This window comes from Schistocerca cancellata, chromosome 12 (assembly GCF_023864275.1).
Source record: "Schistocerca cancellata isolate TAMUIC-IGC-003103 chromosome 12, iqSchCanc2.1, whole genome shotgun sequence".
Lineage (NCBI taxonomy): Eukaryota > Metazoa > Arthropoda > Insecta > Orthoptera > Acrididae > Schistocerca > Schistocerca cancellata.
The window spans coordinates 105877669-105891109 of NC_064637.1; the positions used below are offsets into that span (position 1 = coordinate 105877669).

At 42.6% G+C, this 13441-nt stretch overlaps 1 protein-coding gene across 1 annotated transcript in view; it reads left to right on the top strand.

The window, feature by feature from the left end:
- LOC126109491 (protogenin A-like) overlaps window positions 1-13441 on the top strand; it is a 288364-nt gene that overhangs the window by 237261 nt on the left and 37662 nt on the right. The window contains exons 15-16 of the mRNA XM_049914516.1: window positions 2150-2351; window positions 11675-11982. Coding sequence (XP_049770473.1) covers window positions 2150-2351; window positions 11675-11982 — 510 coding nt within the window. The remainder of the gene's footprint in view (window positions 1-2149; window positions 2352-11674; window positions 11983-13441) is intronic.

Here is a 13441-nt window from a genome sequence, read left to right on the forward strand (position 1 = left end):
CAGTAAGGAAGATTTTCACTGTTGGTGTGTTGGGTTACAGCTACAGAATGAAGGTGTATCATGCCTGCTGCCATGTGTAGTCTATCAATATTTGGGAGGGTGTCAGACCTGTCATGTGTAGCCCAACACTATATATCAGTGGCAGGAAATTCTGTGCCTTCCAAAAGATAGGCATTGTCGTTGAAGAATGATGTTTTTGATGAAAGGAGTTGATATACATATCAACATGTTATAGAACGAGTAGTCATGAACAGATTGGACAACAAATAGCGGCCACTGCATTAACTCATTACTGAAATTTTAACTTCTTCTTTTGCTAATGCCTTTGTCCTGCAATTTTCGCAGGGTCAGAATGCTTATAGTTGGATTTGGGATGGTTAATGTGAAGGGGTGGCCAGATACCCTTCCCTACTGTCACCCCGTACCCCCTGGGACGGAATCAGTGAACCCCAGCCGTCTGCATCTAGTGTAAATCATGAAATAGTGCGAATGTGTGTCAGATGTCTGCTAGTCGTGTAACTGAAGCAGGACGTGGGGACCAGCCCAGTATTCACCAAGTGGGATGTGGAAAACTGCCTAAAAACCACATCCACGCTGGCCAGCACACCGGCCCTCTTCGTTAATCCGCCGGGTAGATTTGATCAGGGGGTTGGCACGCCTACCCGAGTCCAGGAAGTAGCACATTAGTGCTCACGGCTAACCTGGCGGGCTCATTACTGAAATTTTAACTACTGTTGCATAACTGTTCCAGATAAATCTTCTGGTTTGCCTACTATCAGAATAATTCATTTGAATTTTTTGAATGAGCATTTTTAGTTGTGTCAGAAAAATATCAGTTGTATTCAAATTCCTGCTAAAAAGTCAATAAGTATATTTTACAACGAAACAGGTTTCCGCTTTGAGGAATTAAAGAAAATTAACTCTGCAAATTTTACACAACAGCTTATTATCTATGAGACATTTCTTTGAAATAATAAAAGAGAAAGGAAATTTAGGCAACAGTACTGAATTAAAAACCTAACAATTCATTTAAAGTTTATCTCAGAAATAGACAGTAGCTAATCTGCTACCTGTGTCTACATAACATGCCATTGTCTGCTTGCAGTCCTTGGAACTGGACTGCTTAACGTGAAGAGTTAAGTTCCCAAAGTCAGTTTTCACCCATTTCCATAATGCCTAAATAATGATACGATGCTCGATTACAACATGATTTTTTAGCAGACTTTCAAAACATTGGAATCAGTAGAAAATAACAGTACTCAACCCTTGTATGTAGTTATTTTATTGATATTTTGATCCTACATACCTTGAAATGTGTAATGCAAAAGTCTATAGGTGTCTTAGAGTTTTTTAACTCTTTGTTTGATGACGATATTTATTATAAATAGCAATGAAGAACCAAAAATCAAAATTTTGAACATGGCTGCGTGTTCAGAGACCATGAATAGCTACAATTGAAAGAAAAACAGCCCTCGGTCACTATTTTTAACAAATTAACCTGGTTTCAACACTGCTAGGGGTGTCGTCTTCAGAATTTAAAACAAAGAATGGTCTATATTCTATAACATGGTCACAGAACAATAACTAAAACGTACGATAGGGTATAAGTACGGAATCATCGTAAAAGACTGACAGTGTCATTTATAAAATAGTAAATATGCCAGAAGGGCATTAGTCACTAAGATATTTAAGATAAAGATAACTGTGATGGCGAGCCACTAAGGGCTGCTCGTTACTTGCGTGGTGCAGGTTGCAAAACTTTAAATATCTTTGTGACTAATGCCCTTTTGGCATATTTACTATTTTATAAATGACATATAAGTACTGTCAGTCTTTTACGATGATTCCGTACTTACACCCTATCATACGTTTTAGTTATTATGCTGTGACCCTGTTATAGAATATAGACCATTCTTTGTTTTAAATTCTGAAGAAGACACTCCTAGCAGTGTTGAAACCAGGTTAATTTGTTAAAAATAGTGATCGAGGGCTGCTCTTCTTTCAGTTGTAACCGAAAATCAGTTATTTCAAGAACCATTTATTTTGTGTGGTTTTAACAGTCAGGTTAAACCAGAGATGAAGAAAATTGGTATAACCTAGAAGCAGTTGTCTGAGAGATAATCGCCTTCCGTAATTCTGACTTGCTCAGGTGTCCGGCCTACAGCCGAATGTGCAGTACTTCGTGACGGTGTCTGCTCGCAACGGTGCGGGACACGGCCCGCCGTCCGGCGCCAAAGCGGTGGTCATCAGGGTGGCCGGAAACGAGTCGCGTGAAGTCACGCCCGTCCCGACTGCGCTGCCGCCTCCTCCCGGTGACCAGCCACCTGTAGTCTACGATGACCAACACCTTGGTAAGTCCCCTTGCAATTTAAAATGGGGTCCTAGACAGGGACTGAAAAACATGGTACCTTGCATTTATCTGACTGTGCCCTTATTGATTGAGCTACCTGGACACACTTTACGAAGTGGATCAGACACAGCGTAGGGGATTGTTTCCAGAATGATTCTTTACTGAGCAGTAAGTTGTGTGACAATTTGAAACTTCCTGGAAGATTAATACCGTGTGCCAGGCCGGGACCCGAACCTGAGACCTTTGCCTTTTGCAGGCAGGTGTTCTACTGACCGATCTATCTGAGCGTGACTCACAGCTTTACATTTGCCAGTACCTTATCTCCTGACTTCCATACTTCACAGAAGTTGTCTTGCATATGTTGTGGGACAAAACCATGTGAAAGAAAGAAAATGTGGCAGAAGAAAAGTTGTGAGTACAGTTTCGTGACTCGTGCTCGGATAGCTCAGCGACTGAAAACAAAAGATATAAATGTAGTGTGTTACTTCTTATGTAGATTTATCTAGATAACCTTTGGTTTGAGACTGAGGCTACCACAGGATATCTTCAAGTGTTGTATGTGTTGAGTGTAGATAATAGCCTGCACTTTAGCCTCCTGTGCATGGGACACATTCAGAATTTTGTAATTATAATTTATTGTGCAGTTTTGTAATGACTCTGCAGAAGCATCCAGTTATCACAATTATTTGTAAATGACTGTACAGTGCTATTACTAGTAACTAATGTTAACATTAAAAATAAATCATAATTACATATACTCTCAATAACCAATACTGATCACTCAGTGTTTATTGTTGCTTTTAAGGTTATCATTTACTCGCCATCCATTTGTACTTTTCCATCATTTGCTTAGTTCCTCTCCCTCACCTATCTCTTCTGATAACATCTCCTCTGCACTTATTTCTGTGTCTAACAGCTACTCTGGAAATGTCTAGTCTATTCCTAGATGTTTGTGATTGTGTTCAGTAACGGGAATGTGTCAGCATTCCTAACTAGGAACGTCACGTCGCCTGCCACGCTGAGGGGTTTCATGTCTGCTAACTTCCACCACATGCTCAGGGGATTCTAAATCAAACATTTGTGCAACGCTGATTGTCTCATTCCGATTCTATGTCAGTATAGTGGGTAATGATTATGTCGTGTCACAAAATGAACCATTCCTCTGCTGGGGAAGATAAGTTTCAATTGGTCTTTCCCTGATGTTCGTAAGGGGGCTGTACGCCCGATGTCCTGTATTTGCACTGTCCCAAGGCTTCTGTCATTTGTCAAGTGTCTAGTCTCAAAAGATCTATCTTACTAGTCACTCAGGAACACGTAATTTCTTGCACTTTCTGTGTTATCTCTCTGCAACCAAGATACTCTCAAATTATTCTCATTTGTCACCTTTCCCTTTATAATCGTAGACAAACAGCTAAAGGCAGTTTAGTGACTTCTAGCAAGATGACACAGAATTTGACAGATGTTGAGACAGCTCCTAAATTCGGGGAGGGGAAATTAGGCAAGTAGGGAGAATTAAATATGTAGCTGAAGTGGTCTGACAAAACACAGTCTTTGGGAGCTGTAATAATTGAGACAAATTTAGCATGCACTATGTGATGAAAAGTATCCAGACACTGCTGGATAATGCCATTTGACCACCAGATAACAGAAGACGTGGATACACCAGTGTAAAAGGAGGTGGAGAGTTGTGTTGTTGGTACAGGAGCAATAACAGCAGAATATGTCACTTAGGAAGGCTCAGTGACTTCTGATGTGGACTAGTCATCGGATGCTGCCCGAGTAACAAATCCATCAGGGACATTTCAAACCTCGCAGAGCTGCCCAGGCAGACTGTTAGCGATGTGATTGTGAAGTTGAAATTTGAAGAGACAGCCACAGCTAAATCGATATCATGTAGCCCTTACATAAAGACAGGCGAGGAGTATTGAGCATTGTGGAGGGTTATTTTAAAGAATTGCATGAATACAATTGAATAAATCTTTCATGAGAAATGAAGTGCTACCAGGAGTCCAAATAGCATAATGACTGTTGTAGAGAGTTAAAAGGTTGGGTTACAGTGGTCAAGCTACTCTTCATAATCCACGCACTCTTGTGGTCCGTGATAAGTGACGCTTGAGGTGCTGTAAAGGGAGGCACCACTGGACGGTGGCTGACTGGAAATGACTGGTACAGAGTGACGAATCGCGGTATTCCCAGTGGCAATCCGATGGAAGGGTTTGGGTTTGGCGGATGTCTGATGAACATTACTTGCCATCATGCTTATTGGCAACACTAAAGTACAGTGGAGATGGTGTTACAGAGTGGGGGTATTTTGTGATTAGTGTGTGGTCCTCTTATTATGCAGAAGAAAAAGCTAAATGCAGAAGATGTGAATATATTTTATAGCATTGTGTACTGCTAATAAAGCAGGACCTGTGAGGCAGTGGGCCATGAACAGGAACATTCAATCAGATGGGCTGTGCACCCAGAGAACTGGTGTGAACCCATTGGAACACCTGTGGGACAATTTAGAACATCAACTTCACTCCAGGCACCGTGTCTGGCATCACAACCTTCTCCAGTTTTGGCTTTTTAGGAACAGTGCGCCACCATTCCTCAAGAGAAATTTAGACATCTCACTGAAAGTGTTCCCAGCAGACTTCAAACCGTCATAGAGGGTGGACATACCACGTATTAAATGTCCACACTAATGGGTCTCCAGATACTTTTTATGAGATAGCGTACAAACTCACTATGAACATCTGCATAAGTGATCAATGCAGAATGATAATATTAGCAGACAATGACCCACATTGATAGATTATATGCAACAGAAAATGTGAACCTTCCGAGAACGGGATAACTTGGGAGGCTGGAACTTGTGGGACAAAGGATTCTGGGGGTGATATCGAGACCTTGAAGAACAGGAGACAGTCAGAATGGAAGACGAGCAAGCCGAGAACTGTGTACCCGTATGGGAATGGAAATCTGTATTTTTCGAACACATCCTTAGACTGGATTGAGGGAGGTGGACATCTCAGACAATGTAGATGTTTGTGAGGAAGAGAACCAAAGTACGCTGTAACCAAGGGGTACATTCATTCATAAGTGAAAAAAAAATACAAACACCACTCAGGGGTTAGCTCATATGCCTACTGTGACTCTATGATCGTGAGGCACAAGATTGGTGTATTGCCAACCCGTCTAGCTGCTAATACCGGTACGTGAATCCAGGTGACGCTGCTGCTTTGTTAGTGAAGCAGCTCCTCATTTGGCCTCACGAGGCTGAGTGGACTACATTCCAGACAGCCCTACCTCAAAAAAATCTGAGGAAGTACCAGGAACTGTACACAGGTCCTTCTGCAGCGATGCTTACCATTAGGCTACAGCGCCATTCGTAGGGTCCTCGAAGGTGTGGATAGAATAGTCATATTTTAATAGGCAGGAGCAACTGCTGATACTGACTCAGTACCACACTCATACACTTATTGTCAAAACTCAAACAATGGAAAATCCAGGATGGAATGTAACAATACCAGAGAAGGAAAGTTGCTACTCACCATATAGTGGAGATGCTGAGACACGAGGGGAATTCTCCTCTGTGGTCGGACTTTGGGATGTGGTGGGAGACTGGAAAGATAAGGCACGGGAGATTTGTTTTTGTACAAGAATGGGAGGATAATTACGGTAAGTTAAGGCGCTTGTGAGACCCTCGGTATGTTTTGAGAGGGACTGCTCGTCACTCGGTACCATCCGGGACTGGAGCAACTGAATTACATTCTCCGCCAGGGTTTCGATTACTCTTGTCGTGCCCTGAAATGAGAAATGTCCTGCCCACTATCCTTCCCACCCTTCCTACCGTGGTATTCCGCTCTCCACCGAACCTACACAATATACTCGTCCGTCCTTACACAACCCTTACTCCCAATCCCTTACCTCGTGGCTCATACCCCTGTAATAGACCTAGATGCAAGACCTTTCCCATACATCCTCCTACCACCACCTTCTCCAGTCCGGTCACTAACATCACCTATTCCAGCAAAGACAGGGCTACCTGTGAAACCAGTAATGTAATTTACAAGCTAAGCTGCAACCTCTGTGTTGCATTCTATGTAGGCATGACAACCAACAAGCTGTCTGTCCGCACGAACGGCCACCGACAAACTGCGGCCAAGAAACAAGTGGACCACCCTGTTGCTGAACATGCTGCCAAACATGATATCCCTCATCTTAATGACTACTTCACAGCCTGTGCCATACGGATCCTCCCCACCAACACCAGCTTTTCTGAATTGTGCAGGTGGGAACTTTCCCTGCAATACATCCTACGTTCCTGTAACCCTCCTGGCCTCAACCTTTGTTAGTCACTGTCCTCACCCATCCAGCCCCCTCCCTGTTCCCATTCCAGAGCCGTCATTTCACCGCCATACCCAGTCTTTTAATTTCTTTCATTTCTCTCCTTCCCACTACTTACCCCCTTCCCCCTCTGCACCTTCTCTTCTGCCCTCCGTCTAAGCTGCAACACTTGACTGTCCGTCACTCCCACCATGCTATTCCTCCCCCTCCCCGCCCCAGCCTCCTCCGTATCCCCACCCAGTCGCCACACCCATCATGCACTGGTGCTGCTGTTTGCAGTGTGGTCTTAGCTCTCTGATACTACAGACATGTGTGCAAGTTGTGTGTGTGTGTGTGTGTGTGTGTGTGTGTGTGTGTGTGTGTGTGTGTGTGTGTGCTGCTGACAAAGGCCTTAATGGCCGAAAGCTTTAATTGTGTGAATCTTATTGTCAAAACTTCGATTGTACGGGTTATCGAGCAAAATCTGTGACTGGATTGAGGACTTTCTGGTAGGGAGGACACAGCATGTTACTTTGGATGGAGAGTCATTATCAGATAAAGAAATAACTTCAGGTGTGTCCCAGAGAAGTGTGTTGGGACCCTTGTTGTTCATGTTGTATGTTAATTACCTTGCAGACAACAATGTCACATCTTGATAAGTTTTCAAAGTGTTGCAAAGATGGGCAACTTTCTTTAAGTGTGCAGAAATGTGAAATTGTGCACTTCACAAAATGAAAAAATGCAGTATCCTATGACTGCAATATCAGTGAGTCACAGCTAGAATTAGCCAACTCGTACAAATACCTGTGTGTAACAGCTTGTAGGGATACGGCAGAATGATCACATAGGCTCAGTTGTGGGTGAAGCAGGTGGTAGACTTCTGTTTATTGGTGGAATACTGGGGAAGTGCAGCCAGTCTATAAATGACATTGCTTACAAATCATTCGTGCGACACATTCTAGAATATTGCTCTAGTGTGTGAGACTGCTACAAAATAGGACTAACTGGTGATGTTGAATGTATAAAGAGAAGGGCAGCACAGATGTGTTTGACATGGGAGAGTGTCACAGTGGTACTGAAGAAATTGAATTGGCAGTCTTAAAGATAGGTGTAAACTATTCCAAGAAAACCTACTAACAAAAGTTTCAAGAACCAGCTTTAAATGACTACTGCATATTGCTCACATAGGAATCCCAACGATAAGATCAGAATAAATACTGCATGCACCATAGCATTCAGTCAGTCATTCTTTCAGCACTCCATACGTGAATGGAATGGGAAGAAAGACATATAACTGGTACAATGGGACATACCCCATGCATGCACTTCACGGTGGTTTGCAGACTATTGATGTAGATTTAGATTTCTTTGTATGTGATAGGAGAAAAACTGCTACTGTTTCCATCCATTTCTATTAACAAAACATTTTTACAACATTAATGTAATATATAATGTTGAGATTTATATTTGTTTCACATATATAAATTTGTTACTGTTGAGTGTATCATTAATAACTATATCTCTTGTTTTTCAGCAGTCTTGATGTCAACAGTTTAATTGGACCAAATACATCACATGTATCTGCTTTACTTGAAGAGTGGAAATGGAAAATTGTTCTAAGTGCAAATCTCTCATTTGTCATGAGAATGAATAAACACTGTAACTCTTTACATAACTGATATATATCCAAGAAACTGAGAACGTATGCTGATACCACAGAATTATCCTGCTCAGTGGATTACCTAAAAAGATCGGGGAAGGGGGTAAATACTTTATTAAGAATGTTCTAAATGCCCTACCAAGAAACTGACTGGTTTTAAGTGTCATTAAGAAAGTTTTTAGAAGTTGTTTGTTGCAGAGAAAAAAACCACAACCAGCCAGTGTTAATAATGCTATTTATTTACACAAATAGTGACGTTACTAGTTTTGAACTAACAGGTTCATACTCAGTTGTTCATGTGTTTATATCACATTCGTTGTTGCTTACATTAGTAGTTAGTTGTTTTTTAGCCAACAACTAACATAAACAACAAAAATTTGGACATGCATCTGAAGATGAATCTGTTGGTTTCAAACTGGTAATGGTGCTATTTGTGTAAATAAGTAGCATTATTATGGAGTGGGGTAGCGTAGTGGTTACCACACGGGACTAGCATTCAGGAGGAAGATGGTCCAAACATGCATCCAGCCATCCTGATTTAGACTTTCCACAATTTTCATAAATTGCTTAAAGCAAATGCTGGGGTAGTTCCTGCGAATAGGCACAGCTGCTTTCCTTGTCTATCCTTCCCTAATCCAAGCTTGTGCTCCATCTCTAATGACCTCATTGTCGATGGGACGTTGAACACTAATCTACTTCTTCTCCTCCTCAGATAGCATCATTAACATTAGCTGTTCAGTGTTTTCTACTTTGGGAGGTTCAACTTACATTTTTTGTACATGGTCTAAAAATGTTATTTGTTGACAAAATAGCAGGGAAAAGTTTTTGTTCCATGATCCATTAATACTGAGACAGTATGTTTTATTTGTGATGATGCAAGTACAGAAATAAAGCATTAAGTTTGTAACTAATAGGACTATTATGAAATGATAATTAAATGGACACCCTAGCTGCAAACAGGCATTGATATACTTCATAGGGGACATGTTGAAAATGTGTGCCCTAGCCACCAAGGGCACAGAGAATAGCGTGCCTGCAGGGATTTATCCCTTGCACACTCCCTGTGAGACCCACATTCCCAGCATGTCCATATCACTACATTCGTAGTGCACCTAATAGAGTTTGCCCATCATGTTCATGACTTGTGGCAGATTAATCTACCAAGTCCAGTATGAGTTCGGGCATAGCGTGTGCATTCGCACAAGAAGGTCAATGGCCGGGAAGCCATATTTTAACTATATATGATGATAGTATCTGTTCCCGAAGGAACAGTTACCGTTGATGATAGAGCATCTGTCATGTAAGCAGGAGATCCCGGGTTCGAGTCCCGGTCGGGGCACACATTTTCAACATGTCCCCAGTGAAGTATATCAACGCCTGTTTGCAGCTAGGGTGTCCATTTAATTATCATTTCATTCTAGTAAAGCTGCATGGTCATCAACGGTAACTGTTCCTTTGGGAATAGATAATACCGTCATATATAGTAGAACTAGGGATGGCTAAAACCACTTCTCATATTTTTTAAATGTCAGAACCCAGCCCGATACAAAAGTCATACACCATTCACTAACATATGTTTCAAAGACTTTCTACATAGTTTAGCACCTGAATCAAGTCTAGGGATATGCAAGACAGGCCTCAGAACACAGTGGCACTGAAAATGAATTTTGTGAAAAATGGCACTTTTCCATTTCCACTCTTCATCTGTAAATGTATCAGTAATCAATAATATTATTTGGGGGGGGGGGGGGGGGAGAGAGAGAGAGAGAGAGAGAGAGAGAGAGAGAGAGTTTTTTTTGTCTTTGTTTCACAGCTTCATTTTTCTGGAGTCTCAGTCACACAGTCATAAAAGACAGTATAAGCTATAGAGCCTGACAACATTTAGCGAATCTCCTAGAATCAACCCCATGAAAATGTGAACAAACTTCTTGTAAATGTTTCTTATTGTAAATGAGCTGGTATTAATAAGTGATAGAAGACTGGCGCAATACCAGGTGTACCAGTATGAAATGAGCGTTAAGATACAAATGTGTCGAAAGGGAACATTTGTTGTGAACGAGCCTTAATTTTTTTTTGTTTGGTTGGTATGACATCTGTCAAAGATATTTAGTACATATCAAGTCATGGAACAAACAACATCATATGTTTTCATTGTGTTAACAATGTCCAGTTTTGTACCAGAAAGTGATGATTTGTGGAAAGCATTAATTTTTTGTTTTCATTTTAAAAAAAAAGTGCTGCAGAGTTGCATCGAACGCTTGTCGAGGCATATGGTAGTCGTGCTCTATCAGAAGCAACATGCAAAAGATGGCTTCAACGGTTCAGAAATAATGATTTTGATGTAAGAAATGAGGAATGTGGGAGACCACGAAAAAAGTTCAAAGACTCCGAATTGCAAGCAATATTGGATGAAGATGATACTTTGAGTCAGAAGCAAATGGCAGCAATGCTAAATGTTGCACGACAAACAATTTCTGACTGAGCTATGGGAAAGATCCAAAAGTGTGGAAAATGGGTGCCACACAAATTGAATGAAAGACAGATGGAAAACTGAAAAACCATTTGTCAAATTTTGCTTCAAAGACATGAAAGAAAATCAATTTTGCATCGAATTATTACTAGCGATGAAAAATGGATTTATTTTAAGAATCGTAAACGGTAAAAATCGTGGGTTAATCCCGGACAACCGTCAACATCGACTGCAAAACCAGATCGATTCGGCAAGAAGACAGTGCTCTGTGTTTGGTGGGATCAGAAAAGTGTTGTGTGCCACGAGCTTCTGAAACCCGGTGAAACCGTGATTACTAATCGCTGCAGACAACAAATGATCAATTTGAACTGTGCATCGATTGAAAAAAGACCAGAACGGGCCAGAAGACACGGCAAAGTAATTTTTTTACACGACAATGCACCTGCACACAAAGCAAAACTGGTTCAGGATACAATCAAAACACTTGGCTGGGAGCCGCTACCCCACCCGCCCTATTCACCAGACTTGGCCCCTTCCGACTACCATTTGTTTTCATCAGTAGGACACGCATCGGCTGAGGAACACTTCAATTCCTATGAAGAAGTCGAAAATTGGGTGTCTGATCGGTTTGCTTCCAAATTTCAAAAGACGAACATTTGTATTTGCGTGGTGTCCACAAATTTCCAGAAAGATGGTCAATATGTATAGAAAGCAGTGGTCAGTACTTTGAATAAAATGTTTTTACTTTTCAATTCAAAATTGGCGTTTCATTTTCACAAAAAAATGCTCATTTCATACCGGTACACGTGGTAAATTGTATGTGTAAAATTAGTGTGTCACGTGGTTTACTGAAATCTGAGTGTGAGGCACTGTCCACCAGTTTCACCCGTCCCTCCGGCAGGCATCGCAATCGGAGTGTCGGTGGGCCTGGCCTGCGTCGTGGTGTGCGTGGCGGCCTTCCTGTGGCGCAGGCACTGCCCCAAGGTCCGGGGCGGGCGGCACCGGCGGGGCCGCGTCCCGGGACTCGCGGGGTGCGGCGGTGGCGCAGAGGGGGTCGGCAGGGGCACGGCCGGGCGGTACGCGCGGCCGCAGCAGCGCCAGTGGGAGCTGGAGGTGCTGGACGCGGCGCCGCCGCTGGCCGAGTCGCACATCCCGCCTCCGGCGCCGCCCGAGCTTTTTGACACCAAGGTGAGCGCGCGGGCAGTGCCGCACTCCTACCGGAGTGGCCCAGTGAGGTAAAGGTGTGAGTGCATCGACTACGTGTTTGAGATCGGGGAAAAGAGGTCTCTATTGAAGGTCGCGAAATGTCAGTGTGTCCCGGTGAGGAGGTGGTGGAGGGACGTCGAACAGATGTGTAGAACTGTGTCTCTTAACGTTCATCAGTTGCACAATTTTTGAACACGTATTATGTTCTAGTATAATGACTTTTCTGGAGTCTAGAAATTTACTCTGTAGGAATCAGCACGGGTTTCGAAAAAGACGATCGTGTGAAACCCGGCTCGCGCTATTCGTCCACGAGACTCAGAGGGCCGTAGACACGGGTTCCCAGGTAGGTGCCGTGTTTCTCGACTTCTGCAAGACGTTCAATACAGTTCCCCACAGTCGTTTAATGAACAAATTAAGAGCATATGGACTATCAGACCAATTGTGTGATTGGATTGAAGAATTCCTAGATATACGAATGCAGCATGTCATTCTCAATGGACAGAAGTCTTCCGGAGTAAGAGTGATTTCAGGTGTGCCACAGGGGAGTGTCGTAGGACCGTTGCTATTCACAATATACATAAATGACCTTGTGGATAACATCGGAAGTTCACTGAGGCTTTTTGCTGATGATGCTGTGGTATATCGAGAGGTGGTAACAATGGAAAATTGTACTGAAATGCCGGAGGATCTGCAGCGAATTGATGCATGGTGCAGGGAATGGCAATTGAATCTCAATGTAGACAAGTGTAATGTGCTGCGAATACATAGAAAGAAAGATCCTTTATCATTTAGCTACAATATAGCAGATTAGCAACTGGAAGCAGTTAATTCCATAAATTATTTGGGAGTAGGCATTAGGAGCGATTTAAAATGGAATGACCATATAAAATTAATCGTGGGTAAAGCAGATGCCCGACTGAGATTCGTTGGAAAAATCCTAAGGAAATGCAAGCCGAAAACAAAGGAAGTAGGTTACAGTACACTTGTTCGCCCACTGCTTGAATACTGCTCACCGGTGTGGGATCCATACCAGATGGGGTTGATAGAGGAGATAGAGAAGATCCAACAGAGAGCAGCGCACTTCGTTACAGGATCATTTAGTAATCGCGAAAACGTTACGGAGATGATAGATAAACTCCAGTGGAAGACTCTGCAGGAGACACGCTCAGTAACTCGGTACGGGCTTTTGTTGAAGTTTCGAGAACGTACCTTAACCGAGGAGTCAAGCAGTATATTGCTCCCTCATACGTATATCTCGCGAAGAGACCATGAGGATAAAATCAGAGAGATTAGAGCCCACACAGAGATATAACAACACTCTTTCTTTCCATGGACAATACGAGACTGGAATAGAAGGGAGAACTGCTAGAGGTACTCAAGGTACCCTCCGCCACACACCGCCGGGTGGTTTGCAGTGTATGGATGTAGATGTAAATGTAGA